At 45.5% G+C, this 27,147-nt stretch overlaps 1 protein-coding gene across 1 annotated transcript in view; it reads left to right on the forward strand.

Moving 5' to 3' along the window:
- The window catches only part of SNX25 (sorting nexin 25), an 880,463-nt gene extending 853,863 nt beyond the window's left edge, over positions 1-26,600 (forward strand). The window contains exons 18-19 of the mRNA XM_085641936.1: positions 3,760-3,860; positions 25,655-26,600. Coding sequence (XP_085498062.1) covers positions 3,760-3,860; positions 25,655-25,750 — 197 coding nt within the window. The 3' untranslated portion in view covers positions 25,751-26,600. The remainder of the gene's footprint in view (positions 1-3,759; positions 3,861-25,654) is intronic.
- Positions 26,601-27,147: the final 547 nt, after the last annotated feature.

Below are 27,147 nucleotides of genomic sequence, written 5' to 3' on the forward strand. Positions count from 1 at the left end.
GGTGGGTTGGAAAAGTCCTCTGCATGATTATGGACGCGTACCTCTGCCCTGGGGGCCCAACTATAATGTTTGGATCCCTAATGCTAATTTTTGTTATCTTAGGCAAACACGGATCATGCGAGTGCGCCATGACATAGGCTTGTCTCACGGATTGCGATCTTGTTGCATCAGGACGGGTGCCCAAAGGGCCAACCTCATGGCGATGGAAGGCTACTTCCTGGCCTCGCTGGGCCAGGCAGTGCTTCCCCCGGGGGCTGGTCCGAAAAAATTGCCAAAGCTGCTTTGAACTCCCAGTCCAGCCCTGTCTGTGTCGCTGGACTGAGACCTACTTAACTCACCCTCGGTCTACATCAGTTAGATGCAGAGTGCTGCAGAAGTGGTGACTCTACGCTTGCTGTATGTGTGTGGAAGGGTACAGTAAAGGGGTAGAGCAGTGCTGTTCAGTGAAAGAATGGTGTTCCGTGTACTGGGTGGATGTATACCGGAGAGGAACGCATTAGATCGTCAACGTCCCCCGCCGCAGCCACATCACCCCCACCTGATAAACCTACACTGGCTCCCCGTCGACAAGAGGATCACCTTCAAACTCCTCACCCACGCACACAAAGCACTCCACGACACCGGGCCAGCCTACCTGAACAGCAGACTCAGCTTCCACACCCCCACCCGCCAGATCCGCTCTGCCAGCCTCACACTCGCCGCCGTCCCCCGCATCCAATGAACAACCTCCGGCGGCAGAGCCTTCTCCTACCTCGCCGCCAAGACCTGGAACACCCTACCTACCCAGCTACGGCAGACCGAAGACCTACTCGCCTTCGGTGAAGCCAAGTAAATATCTGCAGAGATTCCATGACTGTAAGAGAGTGGATAGTGTTTCGTTTGAGCCTTGAATTCCTAGTGTATTGCACGATTGGAACGAGCGAGTAAGAGGGATGGAGGCTAAAGGATTTTCAGTCACAACCAGCTGATGGTGACAGAGGAACTCAAGGAGGGGTGCTCTTCCACACTTAGGCAATACCTGTCTGATTTGATAGAGAGGCATCCAACAAAACCTGCAGTATTGGCTGAGAAACGGTTAGCTAACAGGGTTCGCAAAGGGCTACAGCAGCACAGTTCTAAACCACACAGGAAGAAGACGTATCCACAGACCTGTTCCAAACCAGAGGGTAAGGACCAAGGTAATTCTTATATGACTTGAGTTGAGCCTAGGAAACATGGGAATGATAATGGTATATCTGGGAAGGAGCACAATGAGAGGGGAAGGCAAGGAAGCCCTTCCAAGTGATGACTTGTTTTAAGTGCCACAGCGTGGGGCATTTTAAAAGAGATTGTCAAAAGAAAGAAATTGACCCAGCGACACCCATGATAGCAAACACATTACACATGGGTGGAGGTACCAGAGAGGGAACGGTTGTGCTTAACCTAGTAGCTATGGAAATTTGGGAAAGGGACCCAGATGCTCTGAAGTACATTAATCCTAAAATTGTGGGATTTGTGCAGGAAGTTGGTATGACTGGGAGGTAAGTTCCTGCCCGGAGGAATACTGGAGCCTTTCATTCTATGGTTGATGGTTAAAAGGAAAGTACATTAAGTCTGAGGAGATGCTCCTTGGAACCAAGTAGATGCAGGTTTGATAGCTAGTGGAGAGAGCATGGTGCATCCGCTTGCCAGGGTTGAAATTGAGCTCAGTGGCAAGGCGGTTAGGGTTGATGTTGGGAAGGAAAAAGCAAGGAGCTGAATGTCTCTTGGACAGTGATTTGATTGCCTCTGGCTTGGTGCCAGGGCCAGAAGCCTTTATGGCTTGGACAACGTCGGCTGTGTTAACCAGGGCACAGGCTGCACATCAGTCTCAGAGTGGGACTGGGATCATCTTCTGTTCTAGAGGGAGGGGAGGATGAGGCTCCTGAAGCAGACTAGTTGCTGAAGTGTGGGTTGCTTCCAGAGATGCAGAGTTTATGTGTTGGAGGGCCTACCCGGGAAGATTTCTCAAAGGCACAGGAGGAGTGCTCTACGCTTGTGGGACTTCGGAAGGAAGCTCAGTAATAGTTTAGCAAAGAAGTGGACGGGGAACACTATGTTGGCTGGGAGAATGGTCAACTTTTTAGTGAACTGGTAAATCCTGAGCCAGGAAATAGCAAGAGGCTAGTGGTTCCATTAATGCTCAGCAACATTCTGTTGTCACTGGCCTAGGAAGTGCCCTTAGCTGGATACTTGGGGCTTTGAAAAACGCAGAATAGGTTAGGCCCTCTGTTCTACTGGTCAGGGATGCGCAGAGACACATAAAGGTCCTGTAATACCTGTCCTTCTTGCCAGATGAGTGGCAAGACATGTGGGGGGGACTAGACATAGTTGGTCTATTCAGCTACTGCAGTCTGTTAATATGCATATCTTGGTTGTGGTGGATCACGCCGCCAGGTAACCTGAAGCTGTACCTCTGAAGAGCATAACTGCGAAGGTGGTAGCAGAAGCACTCCTAGGGATTTTTTTCTAGGGTCGAATTTTCAAAGACAATAATTTTTGACAAGAGGACCAACTTCATCTCTTCTTACATGAGAGAGATGTGGGAGCAAGCTGGTGTCACATAACACTTCTCCATTACATAACACCCATAAACCAATGGTTTGGTGTATCAGTTTAACAAAACACTGGCATGATGGGAACTCTGTCAGAGAACCTCAGGAGGAAGTGGGATATTCTCCTGCCATGTCTCTCATTTGCCTACCGAGACATTCTGCAGAAGGGAGTAGGGTTCAATCCTTTTCAACTTCTGTATGAACACCTGGTGCAGAGTCCATGCAACTTTATTAGAGGAGGGTGGGAAGTAAACTCAGAGTATCCGCATAAGTATGTGGTGGACTATTTGATTGGCCTCAGGAAGTTGATGGTGCAATACATGTGTCCGGCAAAAGAAAACCTTCAAGCTAGCCAAGTGTTGAAAAAGGAATGGCACGACAAGAAGGCTATGCTGACTTGGTATTAGGAAGGCCAGGAGGTGTTGGTGTGAAAGCCTTTCTGTCCAAGGGCTTTGCAGGACAAATGGTGTAAGCCATACTAAGTAGTTTACAGGTGTCTGAGGTAAACTACTTGGTGGACACAGGTGCAACAAATGAACCGAAGAGGGTGTTATGAACAGGCCGAAGCCTTACCTCCGAAGCCACTACACAGTGAATGTCATGGCTATGGCAGCGGAAGTTGAGCCTTTTCCTGACTTGCTGCACAGTGACATGAAGCATAGCACTGTGGAAGGGGGTCGTTTAGCCCCTGGGTTACTGCCTGAGCAGGAGAGAGAGTGTAGAGAGGCATTCTCTGACGTCAGGATTGACACCTGTCTGTGTGCATGACATAGACACAGGTGGCAGTCTTCCAGTGAAGGGCAAAATGTTGGACCTGGGGGTCATTGAGCAAGCTTGGTCTAGTACCAAATCAACGGTCTACTGACTTGCGGTACTGTGCTGACTACGGAGCCCTCAAGGAGGTAACCAAAACTTTTTTGTTCCTTTTATAAGTATTCAGTCTTTGAAACTGCTAAAGTTCTGAGTAGCAAGACTGATAAAGTGTACACACTGTAACCTAAAGATTGAAAGACTTTTGTGGGATGCATGCATTGCTTAGATGTTTGCTTCAGGGTAAGATAATTTCCATTTGTTTGGAAAGCCCCACTCCCAAATATAAGTCTTAAGCTCAGCTTTGCAAAAGCTAATATTTTGATGGTTACAAGTTAATGCAGATTGGTTAATGCTTGCCTTTTGTCTGTTTCAGATGTGCTGCAGAATCTTGTTGGACAACAGAATGCCCGGCATGGTATAATCAAAATCTTCAATGCATTGCAAGAAAATAGAGCCAATAAGCATCTTCTTTATGTAAGTTACATGTATGAACTAGGTAATGTAATGTAATGTAAGGTGGAATTGTAGAGTGCTGCTTGTCACCCGTTGGGGTATCCAGGTGCTGAGTAGGTGAGGTATGTGGTGATGCTGGGCTTGAGTACAGGCAGTCTCAATTGTCCCTCAAGAAGACTAATTGAAAAGCCAGGTCTTCAGCTTATTGCGTAGTTCAAGAAGTGAGGAGGAGGCCCTGATGTGTTGATGGAGGTTGGTTCAGGATTGGGTGGCATGGTTGGTGAATGATTGACCTTCCTATTCTGCTTCTGTGGATACGGGTGTGTGCGCAAGGGAGTGTGATGCTGAGAGCAGTTGTCTGGTGGATTGGTGGAAGTGAAGCCAATGATGGAGGTATGCAGGTCCCGTGTTTTGTAGTGACTTCAGTGCGTGTGTGAGAAGTTTGTGCCAGTGGGGCTCACTGAGGAGTGGTGTGGTGTGTGTTCGGTGCAAGTTGTTGAGAATGAGTCTAGCTACGCCGTTTTGGATGGTTTGAAGTCTGCAAAGAAGATGGATTGGGATGCCGACATGGAGTGCGTTGCTGTAGTCTAATCCGCTTGTGATTAGGGCATGTGTGATGATTGGTCTGGTGTCCAGTGGGAGATGCTTGAAGATTTTACATAACATGCGGATGATGTATAAACATGAGGAGGTGCCAGCGTTGACCTGGGACTTACTGATGAGGTTGGTGTCTAGAATGAGGCTTGGGTTCCTACCTTGGTCTGTTGAAGTGGGTGTGGGTACAAGTTCGGCTGGCCAGCAGGTGAAGTCCCAAAATGAGCTTTTATTCCCGAAGATCAGTACTTCAGTTTTCTCGGTGTAGAGCTTGAGGCAGTTTTCTTTCATCCAATTGGATATGCTGGTCATGCATTGTTTGAAGTTTGTCTTGGTGGTGACGATGTCATCTGAGGGGGGAAAAATAAGCTGGGGACGTCAACGTTGGAGATGATGTTGATTCCTTGGGAGCTGATGATGTTAGCCAGATCAGTAATGTACTTGTAGAAAAGTGTGTGGCTGAGGGATGATTCCTGTGGGACTCCGCAGATGAGGTCCTTGGGTTCTGATATGAATGGCGTGAGTCTGACTCGTTGAGTTCTTCTGGAGTGGAAGGAGGATATCCATTTGTGAGCTGCCTTGCATTACCGCTGTGTGTAGTCTGTCGATGAGTGTGTGGTGGGAGACAGTGTTGAAGGTGGCAGAGAGGTCGATGAAGGCAGTGGTCTGTCCATGGTTGAGGGTGGTGTGTATGTCGTCTCTAGAAATGATGAGAGCTGTTTCGGTGCTGTGGTTGTTTCAGAATCCTGATAGCGAGTCGTCCTGGAGTTTTTAGCATTCTATGTGGTCAGAGAGTTGTCTATTGATGGTCTTCTCGATTACTTTGGCTGGGAAAGGAAGCAGTGAGATGGGTCAGTAGCTGAGTACTTCGGGGTTGGCTAAGGTTTTTTTTTTGAGGAGGGCAGTACCTTTGGCGTGTTTCCAGCTATCTGGGAAGGTGGCTGTCTTGAGGAATGTGGTGTTGATGGATGTGAGTGCAGCACTGATCATGGCTCTTATTAGGTTGTATATAAGGTGGCGGCAAGGGTCTGTGGGTGCCCCGGAGTTGGCTGTCTTCATTATTGCTGCAGTGTCCTCAATGGATAGAAGGTTTCATGCTGTCAGTTGGTTGTCTTTGGTTGATGAGGCAAGCAGGCTGGGAAGGTTGATGGGGGTGGCTGGGGTTCGAAGATGCTGTAGATCTTGGTAATTATTTCATGGAAGAAGTCGGAGAGGTCGTTGCAGAGTTCTTTCGTGCCGGTGATAGTGTTGGTTGTGGCTCTTGGATTGGTGAATACCTTGACAACGGCAAAAAGTTCCTTGCAATTATTATAGCTAGATTTGATTCTCAGGGTCAGAGCCTTTTTCTTGGTCCCTTTTACTTGATGGTAATAGAGTCGAAGTGCGACCTTGTATGTGTTTCTTGCTGTGGTTCCTCGTGGTTCTCCATCTCATTTGTTGTTGGCAAACTCTCTTGGATTCTCTGAGGTCAGTGTTGTACTAGCTAGCTTGTTTGTTGGATCTTTTAGGTTCGTGTTTTCCAGGTACTCCAGGGTATTGGCGTAGATGGTGATCCAGTTGTTGAAGTTATTTGTGTAATTGGTGAGGTCTGGGTAGTTTAGTTGGAGGCCGTTGAGCCATTCTGTTTCTGTAACTTCCTTCCAGCAGCGGCTTCAGGTGTTGCTACATTCCTTAGGGTTGGTTGGTGGCCCTGAATTGTGGAAGTGGATGATGGAGTGGTTGTGCATGGAAGTGGAGTGATGTGGTGGACTTTAACCTTGTCAATAGAGGAGAAGATGGGGTCCAGGGTGTGTCCGGCAATGTGGGTAGGGCCTTGTACGAGCTGGGTGAGGCCGATGTTCAGTAGCCTTACGAGCAAGTCAGTGGAGTTGGAGTTCGTGGGGTCATCGAGATAAAAGTTCAGATCACCTAGGAGTATAAAGTCTTTAGTATGCATGGCGAGGGATGCAGTGAAGTCAGTGAGAAGGTTGCTGAAGTGGGTGCATGGTCCTGGGGCCAGTAGGCAAGGGTGCCTTGGATAGTGGTTTTACTGTCTGTCTGAAGCTTGAGATGCATGTGTTCCATAAAAGTGTCTTCTTGGTCAGTGTAAGAGGTACACTTGACATCTCTGTGGATGATGACAATCCCTCCTGGTTTATGTGGTTGGTTCTGGTGCAGGATTTTGAAAACAGCAGGGATGGCTGCGGGGATGTCCAGAGCTGATGTGGGGTTGAGCCAGGTTCTGGTGAGGAAGAGGAGGTCTGGTGCATTGGAGTTTGTTGATGTCCCAAATCTTGGTGGAGTACTTGCAGAGTGAACGTGTGTTGAGCATGCATGCAGGTGAGTATTCTGCAGAGTGGGGTAGTGGTGCTGTGTGAGTGTGGGTCTTGAGTTCTGACTTTTTGAGGGGTGGAGTGTGTGTGTGTGGGCGGTGGGTGCGGGTGTGTGGAGGCATGTGAATTGGTAGTGCAAGCAGGCAACTGGGCCCACCGTGGCCTGAGATGTGGCTCAGCAGCAGCGTTTGTGGTGGCATTCAGGGTTGAGCAGATTGACTTCATCGGTAGTGTAGCTGCGGGAGGCATTTGGACCAGGATTCCTGGCACTGGACAAGGATGGAAGCAAAAGGGCTTGCCTTTGGCGCACCTTCAACACGCCGGCAGCGCAGACACGCAGCGGCCTCCATTAGGTAGGACCTTGAAGAGTAGGAGGAGCATGGGGGCAGTGGGCAGGTTCAGCAAGAGTGGAAAAGTCCAGCATGTACAACAAGAAAGTCCTGCGTGGAGAGCGGAAAAGTCCATCAGGAGTGGTAAGGTGGGAAAACACGATCGGTTGGGCAAATCAGGGTGCAGAAACTGACAGAAGAGACCAAGATGCCAAATGAGCAGTAAAAGAAGCAAAATATTCAAAAAGGGGCTGTTAAGAGGAACTAAGTATGCAAAAATGAGCAGTTATATAGAGACCGGGCAGATAGAACAGACGGCACAAACAAAGAGAGAATAGGTACCAAGTCGGGCCAGAACGAGTAGCTCACAGGAAAATCGTCAGGAGAGGGACACCTACATGAGTCAGAAGGGCAAAGCCAGGTAATGGTCGCACTGTAGCAGAAGAGAGATGCCTAGGCCCCCACTCCTATGTGAATATACTCAATTTATATTATTTTATTCATAGCATTAACATCAACTGAAGCAGTCCAAGTAGAAAAAACACAGTACATATATCCCCCAATATAGTTGACAAAACAATGCAAAAATATTGTGTATTTTCAAATATACTCTCATTTAGTAAAAAGTAATTCAGTATTCACAACTGGACTGTAACAAACCTCAAAACTGTCTCTCACTTCCCTTTTCTCAAAGGAAGGTAGATAAAATAGAATAATATTACTGTCCTCTAGTGTCCCTAAAAAGCCTGCAGCGCGATGTACGTGTGTGAACAAGAAGTGCTTGCCTTGATGCTTTACCCTAGGCCTGGCTGAGAAAATCCAACTCCCGCCTGAATTCAATCTGCTTTTTCCTAGCCTGAGTATCTGGGTTAAGGCCAGGAAAGTATAGAAGTGTAGAACCTCCCAGGGAGACCGTGTTTTGAGATATGCCTGCACTCAGAATTCCGTTTCTCTAAACTACTAAAGTTAGCGCTACCATCATGTCATTTTCTGTTTCATTTCTCTTTGTGTATCCTAGAGGGATCGCTGAAAACTGGATGTCTCTACAACAAGAAACTCTGCTTGAAAGTCAGAACATATTAGTATGGGGAAAGGCACCCCTAGCATGTTATCCAGACTTTCAATTCTCATCTAGTTTTGAGATGGCCTCAATTGCACATACCTTGAAAGAAATTAAGCTCTGGAAACCATCTCCATCTCTTTCTCCTAGGATTTGAATATTTCATACTGTATTCTTCTGCTTTCTTGCTTCCAGCCATTCCTTCCAACTTCACATTTGAAATGTCTTTCCAACTTCTCCATTGGTTTTGTACACACCTCAGTAAATGAATATAGGTATGTTCTTGCACCAGGAACTAGCCCAGCTTCCACGAAGAGTCCTCAGGCACCTCATTTTGAAGGCTGTCTTTACTCCTCCTGTGGTTTGAAAAAGGCCCTCTTTGTGGCGCCCCTTAGACATGGCTGTTTCAATACCAGGGCATAGCAGACCCAAAAGCACAGACATAGTGTCGCAGAGCTGCAGTGAGTTGTTGTCCTCTAGTTACACGCTCCATACCTCCTTTCAGGGCTTGGGCTGGCTGGCAATGTAGAAGTGGTAATCTGAACATTCTAGCTTCTGCAACACAACAGTGTGTCTCACTTTGTCCATTAGGAACTACCCCTTAAGAGTAGTAGGCAAGACACAAAGATTTTGTTTTCTTAATGTCATCCCGCGGATACCACAGACCATTATAACACAAGCAGCATACACTACAGCTTTAAAAGCCTCTCATTCTGTTGGTGCACTAGCCTTGGAGCCAACATTTCTGTTTTTAAATATTTTTTGTTGAATTTTAAACCAGTGCAGGTGATGCTAACTTAATAAAAGTCAGGCCAACAGACTCATCAGCAATTGTAGAGTAGCATTGTTTGTTTTACTAAGGATTACAAACAGAGCTGTGGGCTTGTCTTAGGGTGTGCATGGTGTATGTGACCCGCTGCACAGTCTAGAAGAAATATATGTTTGAGGCATGTGTGGCTGTAGATACACATGCTTTGCATTCTCCTGCAATCTAGTGTTGGGTCCGGATGTGTAAGTTGTTTTTCATAAAAGAATGTCTTTTGATTCATGAGGTAAGGTGACTTCTCCTTTTTGTAGTAGTGCCCATGGGAATCAACTCCATTGTTAGATTGTTTTCTTTCCGCCATAGGACTCGAACGTGTATTACTGTGCTCTGGTTTGAGACCGTTTTTGGGATCTTTTCGGAGCATAATCCACTCTACTCTTGTCAGTATTGTTTCGAACATGTTTTCCTTTCTCGCATATCAAAGTTCGTAAGACTTTAATTCGTCGGAGTGGCACGTTTCGTTGGTAGATTTCGGGCCTCACCCGTTCAGGCTCTCTTTCGACTCAATCAATGATACTCTGCTGACAGAATGGAATCCGTTTTGATTCTGTCCCCAGTGTCATTCCAGGTACCCGTGGACTGACCGTCACTAGGTATGCAATATGTGCTTATCCCCCAAGCACAAAGAAGAATGTGAGACCTGTCGATCCTTTCGTCCAAAAATGACCTGTGGGACCGTCTGGCACGGCACAGGGAAATGAAATCAAACATACGCCCGATATCTTTGGACAGGACAATGTCAAACCAGAAGGGAAAGATCTTGAGGCCTCTGCAGCCGAAGAAGAGGGAACCTTTTGTTGGAGATTCGGACTCCGACTTGGAGATCGATTTGGAGTCACACAATTTGCTGCCGGGTCAATGTGCCATGAGTACTCAAATCCCTCACCTGCCCACATTCAAACTCTCATTTCCCACAGAGCAAAAGTCTTCCAGGCCACCACTGCCATCTGGCCATGGTCTGCACCGTGCACCTGCACCAAGACTCCGCTTCAGCTACCCTGCCCTTGCGCTCTGCACTGAAAGCACAGATAAAGTCTTCTGGCTCTCCTTCAAGACGAAATTCCACGTTTTTGGCTCATACCGTTCAAGTTTCGAAAAATAAAATCGGGTTGGTTCCAAAACCTTTGGCACCGAAACCAAAATCGGCTACCGCTACACTCCCACGGCCTATTTTGGAAACAATGCGGGAGAGACTCTATCTGAAACAAAAACGAATTCATATCCAACCAGAGACTGGTGCATTATTTCAAAGACTGAGTCAGTGCCTTCTATTAAGCAGCAAACCTCTTTCCATGAAGCCAGTGATTTGCCAATACCTATGAAGAAGAAGAAAACGAACTAAGCTACCAGTCCTCCTTCTTCTCGGTCTCTCATACCACCACCTGTACCTCACTCTCCGCAAAATCCCTTAAATATTACACCTCAGGGATCTTCAAATACAGACCCAGATGCAGATGGGGGGGATAATGACACTTATGGCGCACTACCAGACCTCTGTCAAGATTATGACATTGATCCCCTCAGGGGATACAGATCCAGACCTATACCCTGCAAAATCACCACCTCCTAATGATACTACATCATATCAAGAACTTATTGTTAGGGCAGCAGCATACCATGGAGTTACACTGCATAAAGAATTCATGGCAGAGGATTTATTTTAGACATTGTGCACCACACATAGGGCGTCTCAATCCCTTCCAATGTTTAAAGCCATGATGCGCCACGCAGATGATATTTTTAAGGATCCAGCAAGGGCTCACATTGTCACCCCTATGGTTGATAATAAATATGAGACTGCACCATCTGACCCACATTTTATTGGAGGCCAGCTTTCACCAGGCTCCCTAGTTGTTTCAAATGCCCGTAAAAGTGCTAACTCACAAACTACAGCCGACACACCACCTCCTGATATGGAATCAAAACTCATTGATGCATCAGGCAACAGATTGCTGCGAACTCCTCCAATATCGCCGAGAGGACCATTAAAAGAAAAGGGCAATAACTAGTTCAAGAGGGAAAGTTGATTTCCAACTCCTGCATTAGATGCGCACTGGACTCTGCAGGTACCGCAGCCAGAGGCATCAATACAAGTGTCCTCCTACAAAGGCATGCCTGGCTGTGTGTCCATCAATTCCAGCAAACTAGACTCAACGTCCAGTTTGACGTTTCGTTGGCCCACAAGTTGTCAAAGCTTTGGAGAAGATGGAAAAACTGATGTTGCCAAATCTATGGAGGCACTTCAAACACCCACTCCTCGGCGGCTCATTTTGTCGCTCCTCTTATAGAGCAGGTTCCAAAGCTACATCTACAGATGCCTCTGCATCCTCTTACAGGTCGCAAATCAACACCTGTCTATCTAGAGGGTATTTCAGAGGCAACTCCTGGGGTAACAACTTCAAAGTTCATGGGAAAAGGTACACTAACTCATAATGCCCCATCTGGTAACAAGCAGAGACTCGCTTATCCTTTCCCCGATCATTGTATACCTGTCTGGGGTCAATTGCAGCAGTTTCTCCCCACTTGGCAGTCCATAACATCAGACCAGTGCGTGTTGGACATTATCCAAAATAGTAATTGCCTAGAGCACATCAGCACTCCTCCCAGTATTCCACCCACAGACTCTCGCGAACATCAACTACTGCTCAAACAGGAAGTGCAAGCTCTCTTTCTCAAAGGAGCTATAGAGCCAGTTTGTGTACAACATCAAGGGTCAGAGGTTTACTCCCAGTATTTCCTTATTCCCAAAAGGAGGGCCCCCTGCACCCATTTTTAGATCTACGGCCTCTGAATTAGTACGTACTATTTGAGCACTTCCACATGGTCATACTTCAACAGGTGCTTCCACTTCTACAGCAAGGCGACTTCATGTCAGCATTAGACTTAGAGGACTTCTACTTTCACATTCCCACCCACCCAACACATCACAAATTCCTCCAGTTTGTGATAGCAGGAAAACATTACCAATTCAAGGTCCTTCCATTCAGAGTCGCCACTGCTCCAAGAGTGTTCACCAAATGCTTAGCAGTCAGTGGTAGCAGCCCATTTATGCAGACAGAACATTAATGTCTTCCTGTATCTAGACGACTGGCTTATCAAAGCTCAAACACATCTTCTGTGTTATCAACACACTCAGATTACCATAAACTTCCTACATCAACTGGACTTCATTATCAATGTTCAGAAGTCTCATATTCAACCTGTACAGCTGCAACCAAATCTAGGGGCTATGCTTAACACTCAGTTAGGTTTAGCCTATCCAAATGCAGTCAGAATTTAACAAAATTCAAACACTGCTACCACAATTTCAAGCCAATCAATACTTCTTTTGGGAATGATGGCATCATGCATTTCTTCAGTACCTCATGCAAGACTGCCCATGCGTCCTCTACAAGAATGTTTATCACAAGACTCTGTCGCATAGTTGACTGGATGATCTAGTTTTGTTAGACAGCCACACTCATCACTCTCTGCAGTGGTAGAACACACAAAACTTGTTAAAAGGGCGGCCATTCATCGACCCTGTTCCACAGGTCGTACTAACAACAAACGCATCTCTCATGGGGGTGCTCACCTACAAGATCTAATAGTTCAGGGTCTCTGGGATACCAAACACCAGAATCTCCATATCATCTACCTAGAGCTTCAAGCTAATCATCTAGCACCGAGAGCATTTCTACCTCACCTCATAGTTATGGTTGCCCCAGACCGGATGGACAATATGACAGCCATGTACTATGTACAAAAAACAAGGGGGGAAGGGAGACACACTCTACAATTGTCGAACCTCTCTCAGACCATTTAACGTTGGACAGTACATCACAAAATCCATCTGTTAGTGGAACATCTTCTGGGTTGTATGATTTTCCCGACCTACTCAGCAGGATACGGCAACAAGTCCACGAGTGGGATTTTCACCACCAAGTCCTCCTCCCATACTTCCACAACCGGGGGTTTCCACAAATAGACTTCTGAGACCGCAGAGAACACAAAATGCCCAAACTTTACCTCCAGGTTCCCGCCTCACCCTCTTCTTCCCTTTCTGGTTGGGAAGCTTAGGCAAGCGTCTCTCGCCCTCATTCTGTTGGCTCTCACATGGGTTCATCAACCACAACACTCAAACTCTAAGTAGTTCCACACGGCTTTGCCTCAGCTGGGATCGTCTCGCTCAGAACAATGGAGAAATCAGACATCCTAACCCAAAGGAGCTAAACCTTACGATCTGGCTCCTGAATTCATAGAATTCAGGTACCTAGATTTGCCACCCGAATGTATGACCATCCTTAAGGGAGCACGTAAGCGTACTACTGGAGCTTATTATGCAACCAAATGGAAAAGATTTGTTTTTTACTTTCGAACCAAAATATTGATCCGCTGAATGCATCTGTACAAAGCATTATTTGTTACCTTTTGCATTTACAGCACTCTGGCCTTCCTTACACTTCTATATGTTTACATCTTGTGGCAGTGGCTGCTTATCTACAAAACAGACAACACTTATCATTGTTCAAAATGCCAGTTAGTAAGGCTTTCATTGAAGGCCTTAAAAGAGTAATACCACCCAGAGTCCCACCAGCACCTGCATGGAATCCTAATATTGTTCTCACAAGACTTATGGGTCCACTCTTTGAACCATTACACAATTGCTCCTTCCAATGTCTATCTTGGAAGGCTGCTTTCTTAATAACCATCACTACACTAAGGTGTGTCAGTGAACTCCAGGCACTAACGTTAGAAGAACCTTTTTTTGCAACTACATAGGGATAAGGTGGTTTTTCGTACCAACCCAAAATTCCTTTCGAAGGTAGTTTCCTCTTTCCACATTAACCAATCGGTTGAACTATCTGTTTTCTTCCCTCAACCAGATTATGTGGCAGAAAGAGCTCTGCATACCCTAGATGTCAAAAGAGCATTAATGTATTATATTGAAAGAACAATAGACTTTCCAAAACAAAACAACTCTTTGTTACTTTTGGACCCCCTCATAAAAGAAAGCCCATTTTAATTCAAGCATTTCTGGATGGATCGTTAAATGTATTCATACATGCTATACCAAAGCTAAACAAACTGTAGCTATACCCCCTAGAGTACATTCCACTCGCAAAATAGGTGCCTCTATGGCTATTTTGGACAACATCCTCATAGCTGAGATTTGTGAAGCATCTACATGGTCTACACAACACACTTCCACTAAGCACTATTGTGTGGATGTTCTAGCATGCCAAAATGCTAATGTAGATTAGGTGGAGCTACGTAAACTTTTTCAAACAACTGCAAGGTCCACTGGTTAGCCACTGCTTTTAGAGGACACTGCTATACAGTCTATGCAACGCATGTGTATCTACAGCCAAACATGCCTTGAACGGATTATGTAACTTACCCTATAAGCATCTGTTTTTGGCATGTAGTGCTGTAGATTCACAGGCACGCTCCCTCCTCCCCGGACACCTATGGTTGTTGCAGTTCTTATCTCTACTTTCGTATGCATGGACATCTCTTTACTGATGCTTACTTATACTCCATTCTCACCCTACTGTGGGAAAACAGTCTGACAGTGGAGTTGATGCCCATGCGCACTGTCACCAAGAGGAGGAGTCACCTTACCTCATGACTCGAAAGACTTTCTTCAAAGAAAACAAACTTGCACACATCTGGACCCAACACTAGATGGCAAGAGTATGAAAAGCATGTGAATCTACTGCACTTCATGCCAAGAATAGATGCTTATAACTCCACTTACGGAGCCTTACCTCCTAGGGTCCCTGTCCACACATGAGAAGTTTCTTTTAACCAGGTTCCGGGCGAACCTCTTTCATCTTCTGGTGGCTAGACCCAAGGGCTGTCACAGAGGACAAGTGTTAGCATCCTGTGGCTGCGACGGCCAGTTTCCACAGGATTTGCTGCACTTTATGTTCTTCTGCAAATTTTATTTAGTTCCACGGAAACATTTCCTGTTCACTATTCTAAAGAAACTGAATTTTAGACAAGCTCGCCCAGCCCTCTTGTATTTACAATTACTGAATGTGGATTGTATATTTTTTGTCGTGGGTTATTTAAAATCTATAATGAAATCAAGGGCTTGTATGGATGTATAACGTGGGAGTTGTTGTTTCTTTGGGTAGATAACAGCATATTGGCCTAAGTCCCCTTTAGGGTGTAAAATTGGTTTAATCCAGGCACTCTTACTGAGCAGTACACACTAAAGAGGAAGCGTGTAGCTGTCGTCCGATACCGGTTGTTGCTATTGGGTGGAAGTGGATAAGATTTCCGGCTGGTGCTTATCGGGAGTTCTGGCTCCACGTTTGTAGCTGCTGCTATAAGGGGCCTCTTCTGACGAGAGCTGTGCAGAACCAAAGAAAGGTGCGTGGACGCCGTTATTAAAGATTAAGTGCGGCATGGCGCGCTGCCAAAAATAAAACATAGATTGTTTTAATCCAGGCACTCTCACTAAGCAGCGTATGCTAAGGAGGAAGTGTGTAGCTGTCGTCCTGCTGCTATAAGCGGCATCTCCTGACGTGAGCTGTGCAGAATCAAAGAAAGGCGTTGCCACTATTATTGAAGTTAAAGCAGTGCTGTAAGTCGCATCCCTTGACGTGACACATGCAGAACAAAAAGGCGTACGGCTCCCATTATTAAAGTGGAAGCATGTCAAGGCCACTGCTAAAACAACAAGCATTGGCCGCGTGGCAGTAAAAGTAACGCCGCGCGGCCGTGAAAGCGAAAGTCATAGCGATCGCGATCACTCTGAAAGCGAAAGTGATCACGATGACGCGCTAAAGCACGCTAGGGATGCGCACGCGCAGCAGCACGCGTGCTTTTGCCCGTGACAGTAAGCTGGTGGCCGCTTTGGTAGCACTTTCAAAAGCCGCTACTAAATGTCTTGGCCAGACCAGCGAGATCAGGCGAGACCTAAAAAGTGAGTAACCTCGAGTAAAATGAGAAGTTGAAGCCCCCAAAAATGATAAAAACCTGCTCACAACAATAGATGAAAATACTAGTTAAACCCTAAGAAAATTGGTGAACATCAAAACTTAGAATGCATCAAAAGGACAATCAGGTCTTTAATGTCATCCAGCAGTCCAGCATGTACACGCCGCGGTCCTCCTTACATTGGGGGAGTTTATCTGACTCCTCGGACGCCTAGAATGAAAACTTCCCCAAAATGGGGCCTTTAGTCGACCACAAGGAGCAAGGTGAGAGAACCCCGCACCCCGTGTTAATCCCAGCACTTTCCCCTGAAGCACAGCTGAAATTCCCCCAAAACAAGAATTTCCCTCCAACCACAGTATAAACTCAAAGTACGTGTAATTTTCTGAAGAGATTTCCCCAGACAGTTCCATGGAATGTTAGAGAGAGTTAAAGAGTATGGTGCATATCAACAACTTGCTTATCTTTGCGAACTCTGTTTCTGGTGAATACTCTATTTTACATCAGATTCCTCACCTTTTGAGTATTCCCTGGCGCCAGACTGGATGCAGATTTTTTCAAGCAGTTGTTGTCATGCAGTGGTAAACATTTAAAAAAAGACTCTATACCCAGGGGCTTAAAGTGTAAAGCACGGCCTCTAATAAAAATAAAAAAACCTGCTAGAATTTTTTTTAAAGAATGACTAACTCTTGTCCCCAAGTCCTTAAAGTGAGACCTGGCCGCTGATGTAAAGTTCAGCTCTGAGGCCCAACTATAGAGCTATGATAATGCTGGCCCACCTCCAATGACGTTAATGGTCAGTATTCCAGCCCGTTCTGTTGTACTTACAGAAATGCCACGATTTGCCCTCCTGGGAAGGCTGCGCCGACTGCAGGGTTGCTAGGGCGCATTTAAGAAATTATAAAAATCGAGCCACTAGCTGCGTTGAGTCCTCTCTCAGGCATGCCTGAGCGGCGTCTTGGCAGGTCCTGATGTGAATTACTCGCCATATTGGGCGCAGCCAGAATACTCTTAAAGGGAGCAGCTTTTCACAGATGCAGAAAGATTCCTCTCCCTCTCCCTTTCCACACAGTCTGCATTGCCTGTTGTCATCATCGGGATCCCGTCGGCCATACCAATAGGCTTGTAGGGGATTAGACCGAATCTGTCTCATCAGCTGTTTTTTAGGTCTCGCCTAGCTATTGCGTTTATGCAATCGCTATGCGAGACTCCAGTAAGAGGGGCATTTCAAAGTGCTCCCAAAAGTGGATTGCATGGCGAGCACGCGCACAATCACGTGCATCGTGCCGCCATGCAATCCGTTTGGGGAAGCGCTTCAGCTCACTGGCGCGTGCAAGTGTAGCCACAGCCTCGGCATCATACTTCAAAGGGTCTGCTCCCCCGCCTGGAATGCGCTCCCCCGCCCTGCCACAGCATGCCGGGAGATTGTTTCCTCATGGCGCCTCTCACAACTGTCCCTCCCCCACCACAGGGCTAGTCTCACGGACGCATTGCCATCCATCGATTTCACTTTCATGCCTGTGTTCTCTTTGCCTTTCAGCACACAGCCCGCCCTCCCCCCTCCGTGTTTTCTTGCAGCTTTGCCCAGATCTGAGTCTCAAACAACCAAAATAATAAGTTTGCCCTGCACGCTTTCTGCGCTTACAAAGTTAACATATGCCGCGCTCATTCCCTTTTCATCCTTCTATGGTCGATAACATTAGCTCCATTAATTCTGCGTCTAAGGATTTAAATAACCATATGTTTTCTTGCAACTTTAGGCACTTCACACACACAGCCCCACTGCTCACACACACAGGCATCAAGGCAGCAACAGAATGCTCTGAGCCCCACCAGTGTTTGTCACACACACATGCCTCTCGCATCTCGTGTTTTCTTCCAGCTTTGGCCCGTGTTCTCTTTGCCTTTCAGCACTCAGCTTCCCTGTAACCACCATTTAACTAACATCCTGCCACACTCATTCCATTTTCATCCTCGCTTTCACTTTCGTGCCCGTGTTCTCTTTGCCTTTCAGCACACAGCTTCTCCGTAGCCACCATTTAACGACCATCCTGCCACACTCATTCCATTTTCATCCTCGCTTTCACTTTCATGCCCGTGTTCTCTTTGCCTTTCAGCACACAGCTTCTCCGTAGCCACCATTTAACGACCATCCTGCCGTAAACACCATTTAACTACCATCTTTTTAGTTAAAATAAAAGAATTGCCTCCAAGGGTTTAAGGAACCATAGAAATACAAGGCAAGGCAACATACACTCCGAATGCCACTCAGAGCCACATAATTACATGCCACATAACTACAATGCACTCAATACAACAGACACTCCAAAAACCAATCAGTGCCACATAGTTACACACCACATAATTACAAAGCGCTCAATGCCACATACACTTCAAATACCACTCAGCGCGACATAATTACACACCACATAATTACACTACACTCAATGCCACATGCACTCCAAATAACACTCAGTGCCAATTAATTACAATGCAAACAATGCAAGATACACTCAAAATAACACTCAAGCCACATAATTACACGCCACTAAAATCAACATACACTCCACACAAAACCACTCGGTGCCACATAATTATATTCTACATAATTACACTCTATCTATCGCCCTCACTCTCTATCTATCTATCTATCTATCGGACTATTGCACTCTATCTATCTATCTATCTATCTATCGCATCACCACAGCATCACTTAGCACCACCACAGCATCACTCAAGGGCACCACTACATCACTATGCGCTACCACAGCATCAATTAACACCACAGCATCACTCGACACCACCACAACATCACTCACCGCCACCACAGTATCAATCTGTACAACCACTCAACAACAACTGGCTCAATATTTAGGCTTTATTACAAATGGCACAAACAAAATGATAATACTTAACTTCTGTTCTTGGATTTTAGGCGCAATTAAATACACTAAACATAATCTTCACGAGTTATTAACAAAAGTTTAAATGATTGCCATTATAATTTACATCAACTTTTATTTAAGTATTAATTATTTGCAAAAATTAAAAGCCATTGTTATTTATAATATCAATACATCTAAGTCACGTAAATACAACACATATTGCATTACAAATACTATAGGTGTCACATTTGCAACAGTTTAAAACTATTGACATTGTACATGAGAAAGCTAGTAATTTCAATATTTTCAATACCAACACATAAATAAAAAATTAGTCAATTTACAATACAAAAAGCTCAAACTTTCCTAATGCGAGACCTATTGAATTGCAAATGCTTGTTCATATCCTTGCTGAGAGGTAGAACGAAAGGACCACTTGATCATACAGCATTACTGTCCAACTTCCGTGTTCCTTTATCTTCAGGGCCTGCCTATCCTGTTCCCTCGATATTAATTTTGCTTGTTGGGTTAGCAGCTGTGCTGCTATGGTTGCAAGATTACATGACCAGATTGCGCTCGCCTCCAATACCTCCAGTGTGGTGGTCAAATAACTGTGCCAGATTGTCTGTGGTGTGGTTATTTCTTCCCAAATTGCATGTTTTAATGTGTCATTCAGCTGGTTTGCATTTGAGCCAATAGGCTATAAACCTGGCCTTCAGTATCAGCTGCTGCGAGAACAGGCAGAACTCTAGCTGAATTTGGGCATGTGAGGTACAGTCTGGAGAAAGAAAATAAGTCTATAGCAGGTGGTTTGGGCCTTATCCAGCCAGTTTGACAGCTGTTCTCTAAATATCATTGCACCATATAAGATAATGGGTAGGAGCTTACAGCCTATCACCCTTAGGAGTGGGGTGAGTTGCTACTGGGGAAGGGAAAGTCAAGGAAAGTGATATTGGGGGTCCCTGTGGCTCTATGGGGCCGAAAGGCGCTCCAGAGGGAGATGCCATCACTTTTTTGGAGGCCTATATCTGCTGTGGGTCAAAAACAGCCCTGGAAACTCGTGCCATGCCAGCACCAGCCTCGAAATGGGCTCTGAGACAGGTGGAGCGTCGACTGCATGACTTCTCCCCTGCGCGGGAGTGGCAAGATGGAGACGAGTTCCATTTGGACATATGGTACGACTTAGTTTGACTTGCGCCAAAACTTGGGAGTGCAGGCATAACTTGGCACAGGTGCAGTACTGTGACTTGGAGCAGGTCTGCTGTTTAGAGTGCGTTCTACTCTGCTTTTTGTGTTCTTCAGTGTAGGGTTTCGCCGACTGCTCCATAATTGCCTTTGGGTGCATCCGGATACACTTGTTACATGATGTCGAGCCATGATCAGAACCCTAGACACCACAGGTAAACGTCTTCTGGCCCGTGACAGACGTCTGCTTACTGTAGTCGCAGAATAGCTTAAAGCCTGTGGTCATGGGGAGAGACATTTTCCTATCGCACTATTGTAGTTCCAGAAAGTTCAGGGTTAGTAAAAACCGACAGAATTGCGAGTGGTACTCTAATTCTGCATCCAGCGATGCGCAAAGAAGCTGCCGTCAGCATAGAGGTTTAGCGCCTATGTGGCTTTGGACTTCACTTCTACAGACAGTGCAAGACTGCAGAGTCAGATAGCTTCATCTGCCTGTGAACGGGTGCAATGGCTTGAAAGAGATCCAGAAGGTGTCTAACATCCAGGGGTAGTCAAAAGATGAGGAATCCGCGGTTAATAGTGTGTGTCCATCAAAAGCAAGATTTGTGTAGGATTACTTTTATATTAAAAGAATAGCATTGTTGAGGTGCCAAACTTTAAAGGAATTTGGCTATGTGCTGTGGGTCTTCAGCAAAAACGTCAGTTGATTGATGTAATATGATGAATTTGTAAATTGTTATTTCAATCCGAGAAAGACCATCAAACCACTGGCTTCTCAGTGCACATTTCCTTTCCTAAATTAAACCGTGCATATTCCAGTGCATTTTTCTTTTACATCTTCGTTAGTAGGAGTTGCAAAAACAGCAGAAAATGCAATACCTGGATTATTATTTTTATATGACCGTTGATATTGTTAGAACTGGGGGTCTCTAGTTGGCAGAGGTAGGTACCTTTGACCAAATAGGGACCCTTGCTTCTAGACAAGGTAAGGGGGAAACACACTGTAGATAACCCCTGCTCACCCCCTTGGTAGCTTGGCACGAGCAGACAGGCTTATCCCCAAGGCAATGTGTAAAGTATTTGCACCAACACCCACAGTAACACGGTGAAACACCACAAATGGACAACAAACAGGTTATTTATAAAAATATATATATCTTTATCTGAATTTAGGCAAGACCAAAACAACAAAAATTCCACATATGCAATTAGCTCTTCTTCAGGAATTGTCTTTGATAAGGTTTATGGTTAGAGAAAGGAAAAAAGACTCGTAGAGTCAGTATGGCTGCAAACTCTGTTTCAAACGTGTGGAAAGTCACTTTAGAAAACAGACTGCGGGTTTTAAATGGTGTTGTCTGCAATATTGGGCACATATCTCTAGTGTGCTGGACCCTTCTCCCTTTGATCTGTTGTAGGCGAATTACTGGGCCCCCAGCTACGTAGACAGTTGAAATGCTGACCACGTTGTCAGCGAGTGCAAAAACATATGCCCCAAAAGTACTTTAGGAATGCACAAATTGTCTCCGCACACAGACTCCGATACTGCCGCTCCTCTAGGGGCAAGTACTGGCCTTTGGGATCCCAGGGCTCGCTGAACAAAGGCGGGAGGCCGAGAGCACTCTCTCACAGACCCACACCCCCACCCCAGACGGTAATTACTACATGCTCCCTGGACTTAATCCAAGCAGTTACCTGGAGGGAAGGGGGGTGCGGTCTCTCTCCTTTCTTCACAGGCAGCAGCTGATTGTCGGGACAGAGTCTGGATGCCTTGCGCTTCTTGGAATTCAGCGCGGCTCCTCTGGGTGACGAGCCCCTCGTTGCCGGGCAACACCCCGCATTGGCGCCAATCCCAGCGCGGCTTCCCTCCGACTTCGGCGGTCTTGGACCAGCGGCGGTGAAGCGCACAGTGCTCTTGAGGCTCCCGGGCCGGCGGCGGTGAATTGAAGGCACACAGCGCTTTCCTTTCGTCACGGGCCATCGGCGGTGACACACACAGCTCTTTCAGGCTCACGGGTCGGCGGAGGTGAAATAGGCACGCAGTTCTCTTTGTAGATCACGAAGAAAAGCCCTTCTCAGCAACACGGGCTCCACGTAGTACACAAGTTGGATACAAGCACATCCACACAGTGCTCCTGGGATATCTTAGAAACTTTTATGACCCTGTGTGTTAAGAACAGGAGGCCAGCTCTCCTCAGGCCCTTGGAGACTCTTTACTTCTGGACACAGCACACAGCAAAGTCCTTAGCAAGCGGGTGGGGGGGGGGAAGGGGGGCACAGCACACAGCAAAGTCCCTTGTCCTCTCCTTAGTTAAATTAGCAAACTGCAGGCCAGCCCCAGAGCACACAGCAAGGGCAGTACTTCTCCTCAGTCTTCTTCAGCTCTTCTTCTTTGGCAGAGGTTCCTCTTGATCACAAAGTAGTCTAGTTTTCAGGGGTTTCAGCTCTTACTTTTATACCCCAAACGTCTTTGTTCTCTATGTGTTAGGTGACCTGGACCCAGTTCAAACCAGTTCTGGGTGCACTCTGCCAGTGCACAACTTCTTCCTTTGTGTATGTGGGCCAGGGTCTTCAGACGCACCGCAGGAGGTGGAGCCAGCATTGTGTAAGGCAGGCACAGCCCTATTCAGGCCCAGGTGCTACTCCTCCCACCACTCCAAATGTAGATAGGTCTATTCAGCCTAGTGCTGACTCACCCAGATTCCTGGAGCCACCCCAGTCCCTGTCACTCTCAACACAGACAGAGGCACACAGAAAGGTTGAACAAGAAAATAGCCACTTTCTAAAAGTGCTATTTTCAAACTCAGAATTTAAAAAACAGCTTTATTAAAAGATGTGTTATCAAATTCTGAATTCAGGGATACCAGACTCCAATATTCCATCTCACTCCTATGGGAAGATATGCAGGTAAACATGTTACACAGCATTCCCCATTCTGTCCTATGGGCAAGATAGCCTTTCAATAGTGAAAAACGAAATTGGCAGTATTTTACTATCAGGACGTGGTCTGCACACTAGTACATGTCGTATCTTTTACATACACTGCACCCTGCCCAGGGGGGTACCTTGGGCCTACCATAGGGGTGTCCTATGTGTAAGAAAAGGGAAGGGTAAGGCCTGGCAAGTGGGTACACTTGCCAGGTCAACATAACAGTTAGCAACTGCGTGCAGGCACTGCGGTGGCAGGCCTGAGACATCTCTTTGGAGCTACTCATGTGGGTGGCACAATCTGTGCTGCAGGTCCACTAGTTGCATTTGACTTACCAGCCCTGACACACTTAGTGCACTTCACTAGGGACCTACTGGTGAGACAAATATGCCAATCATAGATAACCAATCACCATAACAATTTATACAGGGAGCACTTGCACTTTGACACTGATCAGCAGTGGCAAAGTGCCCATAGCATCTAAACCAGAAAAAACAAAATCCAGCAGTGCATCAAAAACATGGGAGGTAGAGGCAAAAAGTCAGGGAAAACCAAGCCTAGGATGCCAGGTCTAACAGATATGGAAATACGTATACGTAAACCTATATTCCATGTACGTGGGCCTTAGTCATGTCTTTCAACCCCACTATCTTGTGATCCCTACCCTAGGTCGCAGTCCTATGTCTGAAGTAGCACGTAATAAAGGTTTATAATTTTAAGTGCAGACGGTCAACATCCACCCTCCCCTCCATAGTCCCAAGGTTGTCCTGACCCCCCACCCCAGTCTCTTACAGCACTTGAATGTACCTAGTGACTTTAACCCTCCCCAGCATCTGCATGTCCTGCATCCGCACCATCCACAGCGCCCACATCTCCCTGCCAACATCCAGTCCACCGCCACACGTACACACACTAGGCTTCTTGGTGTACCATCTGACACCGATGTTGTACCGGGGTTTTCTCCCAGCTTCAGAAATCCTTCTCTGGCCGTGCTCCATTGACCTCCCGTCCCACCTCTCACACTCACACTTGTGCCAGAATTCTGCACTGCCTCAGCCAGGTCCCCGCTCATTCCTCTTCTCACTTCTGGGGCCATATCATGAGCATCTTCAGAACCTATGGCAGGCGCAGGAAGGAAACTTGCGCTTGTTTTGCCGAAATTGTTGGTCTAAAACTCGAACACTAACTTGCATTTTTTTCTAGGTTAATGTACCAGTCGCGCACAGCTCGGAAGCAGAGCAGTGACTGCCTCTCTGTTTCCGAGCTGTGTTGTCTGGACTTCATGCACTTACTCATAGATTCTCATAGTTCATTAATGGGCTCTAAACAGCACAACAATGGCAAAGACATGCACATGACCCTTTCTGCTTCTGCGCATGGGCGCTGATGGCCCCCAAACTGCTTTTAAGGCCTGCTTGGTTAACTATTGCTTTCTCCCTTATTAATCATATTTCCTGTTCCAGGTTTACTTGATTAGAGGACAGTGCTCCAATCTTACATGTGTTAATTTCCCTGCACTTATGTTTTTTTGTTTTAAAGCCACCTGTTCAGTGGGGCAGAGATTTTACCATTCTACACCACAGGGCTATTTAAAATGGGCATTTTGCAATGCTAAGCATCGCAGCAGAGGCCACTCTAGAAACAGTATTGCCCCTACCCTGATTACTACCCCAGTTTGGCATTTGAACCCCAGAGTAAGTTGCCATACGCTTCCGAAGAAAAACCAAGTGCAATAGCACTAGTTTGTTCAACCACATATACAAAATCTCCAATCACTGAAGCAAGATTTGTTTTTTAAAAAGCAAAAACTATGGGCTTTGTCAGTATCTGTTTTTTGTATTGGATTTGGTTTTAAATTGAAGGCAGTGTAATAGTTCAACGTTTAGGACTTGTTTTTCTGAAAAAAATGTATGTTTTCAAAATGTAAATCTTGAATAGATGCTATTCGAACTTCGAAGATAATGGCAAAGAGTCATTCCTGACATTATAGACTTGGGGCCAAATTTACTAACATTTCACGCACCGCAACAAGACAACTTGCTGCGTTGTGTGAAAAGAAGATATCAGAAATGTGCCATATTTACAAAGTACGGCACATTTCTGCTGCCTCATTGTGCTGGCACACTGTGTGCTGCCTAGTGCCAATGCACGCACCTTTGCATCATGGGTCAAGGGTGCCTGCATTACAGGCAGGATTGTCTTTGCGTAGGAAGGAGTACCTTCCAGCTCAAAAAACAATGCTTAAAAGCATTTCCCCTTTTCTATGTGTGATGTGGAAAGCATCACACTTAGAAAAAGGAAGTAACAAAAAGAAATACAGATACTTCTCCTTGTTAAGCTTGGCAATGAGAGGCATACCTTTTTGACACATTCCCAGGTTTACAACTCTTTCTAAATATGGATATGCACCAAAATCCATGGATGGATGCGTGGGAACGCCTATACTCCACCCATGGAACGCCTCCTTGCCGCAAGCTAAGGAAATACCGCTATATGTGTTGCTTTGGGTTTACTCAACCACACAGGCAAGGTAGCCTAGTAAATTCCACTATAGGACTTGCATCACTTTTGTTGTGCGTCACGCACAGGCAACCCAAGCCCTTAGCCATATATCCCAGAAGATCAGCTGCAGTTCTATAATTGGGATGGGTTTAGTCCTGCTGCCTCCTGTTCCTAGGGGCCTGGGACATGGGTCATTCAACTGACTATGTGAACTTCCTTTGACTCTCTGTTCTCTCCGGTTCATTCCTTTCTCTTTGTACCACCCCCAGGTGCTGATGGAACTGCTGCTGATAGAACTGTGCCCGGAGCTGCGAGGTCACTTAGACCAGTTTAAGGCTGGCCAGCTTTTAGAACGCACAACATGATCCACTACCTTTATGTCTATGTGTACAACTAGACATGGAACCTTATTTCCTCTTTTCCATAGAGGGCTGATTGAAGACTACTGATTTGTAATTTTTTGGTACATTTTCCTTCGTTTTATGTGAAGTATTCAAACTTGAAAAGACTCGCTGTCGTACCTGCGTGTAGAGATGAAGAAACTATGCTGCATTCTCAGTAGTTTATTTTTAAATGTTATTTGAACACACTTTTTTGTTCATAACGTTGGTTGAAATTCAGATGTTAATATGAGTTGTCAAGAGTGTACAAAATATTTTAAACGTCTATGAAATCGAGGTTTTTGTTGGACATTGATAAAACATATGAATGTTGTACAGTTATTTTCCTCACAGAGGACCCCAAACATTCCTTTATCCAGTTTCTGTGTATTATTGAAGGACAATGTTGTGCAATACTTAATGTCATTTTTTTGTGAGAAATTTTACTGGTGATTGATTTTATTTTGACCAAAGATCTCCCCACAGTCTGAAGAGCATTTGTAAGCAATAAATAACAAACAAAAATGGATTGCATTACTTGATAATGAGGGTATATTTCTAATCTTTCTTGGTGCCTCTGTGACACCTCCATTATAGATGCATATTAAACCGATGTACTCTCTGTACACGATAGTGTGTGCGTGGCTCACACATATATGGGTACATGCCCATTCAAAAGAATCAGTGATTGTAAATAGCAGCCCAAGGATGAATTTGAATCGCAGAGTTCTTAATTGCACTCTTCTCAGGGCATAGCTCACCACTTTGTATAACAGCCTGTCTTGTGAATGACTCCTGCTCCACCCTGAATTTTATATTAAAGAGTCAAAAAAGACATTGTTTTGCTTTTTTATTTTTAATCTGTTTTCTTCTACAACGAAGTGCTGCTGTTTAGGATTGCGATTTACTCGACTGGATTCAACAATTGGCATTTGCTTAGTCCCAGTGAATTGTTTGCATTTCAGAAGTGATATTAGTGGTTGGATATAAGTATTTAAAATAAAAGTTATAAACCTATTTGTACGCACTTCTGCAGAGGGTAACAATTGGATAAGTTGTTCTTCATCATGTAATAGTGCAAGTAAATATTATTTAACAGTATTGCAACATAACGATTTTTGTCATTGAAAGTCAACAGTCCTTTTAAAGTTTAGCAATTTTATGTATTTTTGTACAGTAGCATTGGCTGCACTCTCCATGTCTGTCTCTCACGTTGCCCATGGAAGATTTGGTCACATATAAGAAAACAAGTTACTTACTTGTAACTTTGGTTCTCCACTATTGGTAACTTTCATAGATTTCCATAGCTTGTATCATTCCCCGTCGTCGGAATGGGAGTCCCCGGTAAATAAAAAAATACCATAGCAGTAGGTACAAAAAAA

The sequence above is a fragment of the Triturus cristatus genome, chromosome 2_2 (assembly GCF_964204655.1).
Source record: "Triturus cristatus chromosome 2_2, aTriCri1.1, whole genome shotgun sequence".
NCBI classification, from domain to species: Eukaryota; Metazoa; Chordata; class Amphibia; order Caudata; family Salamandridae; genus Triturus; species Triturus cristatus.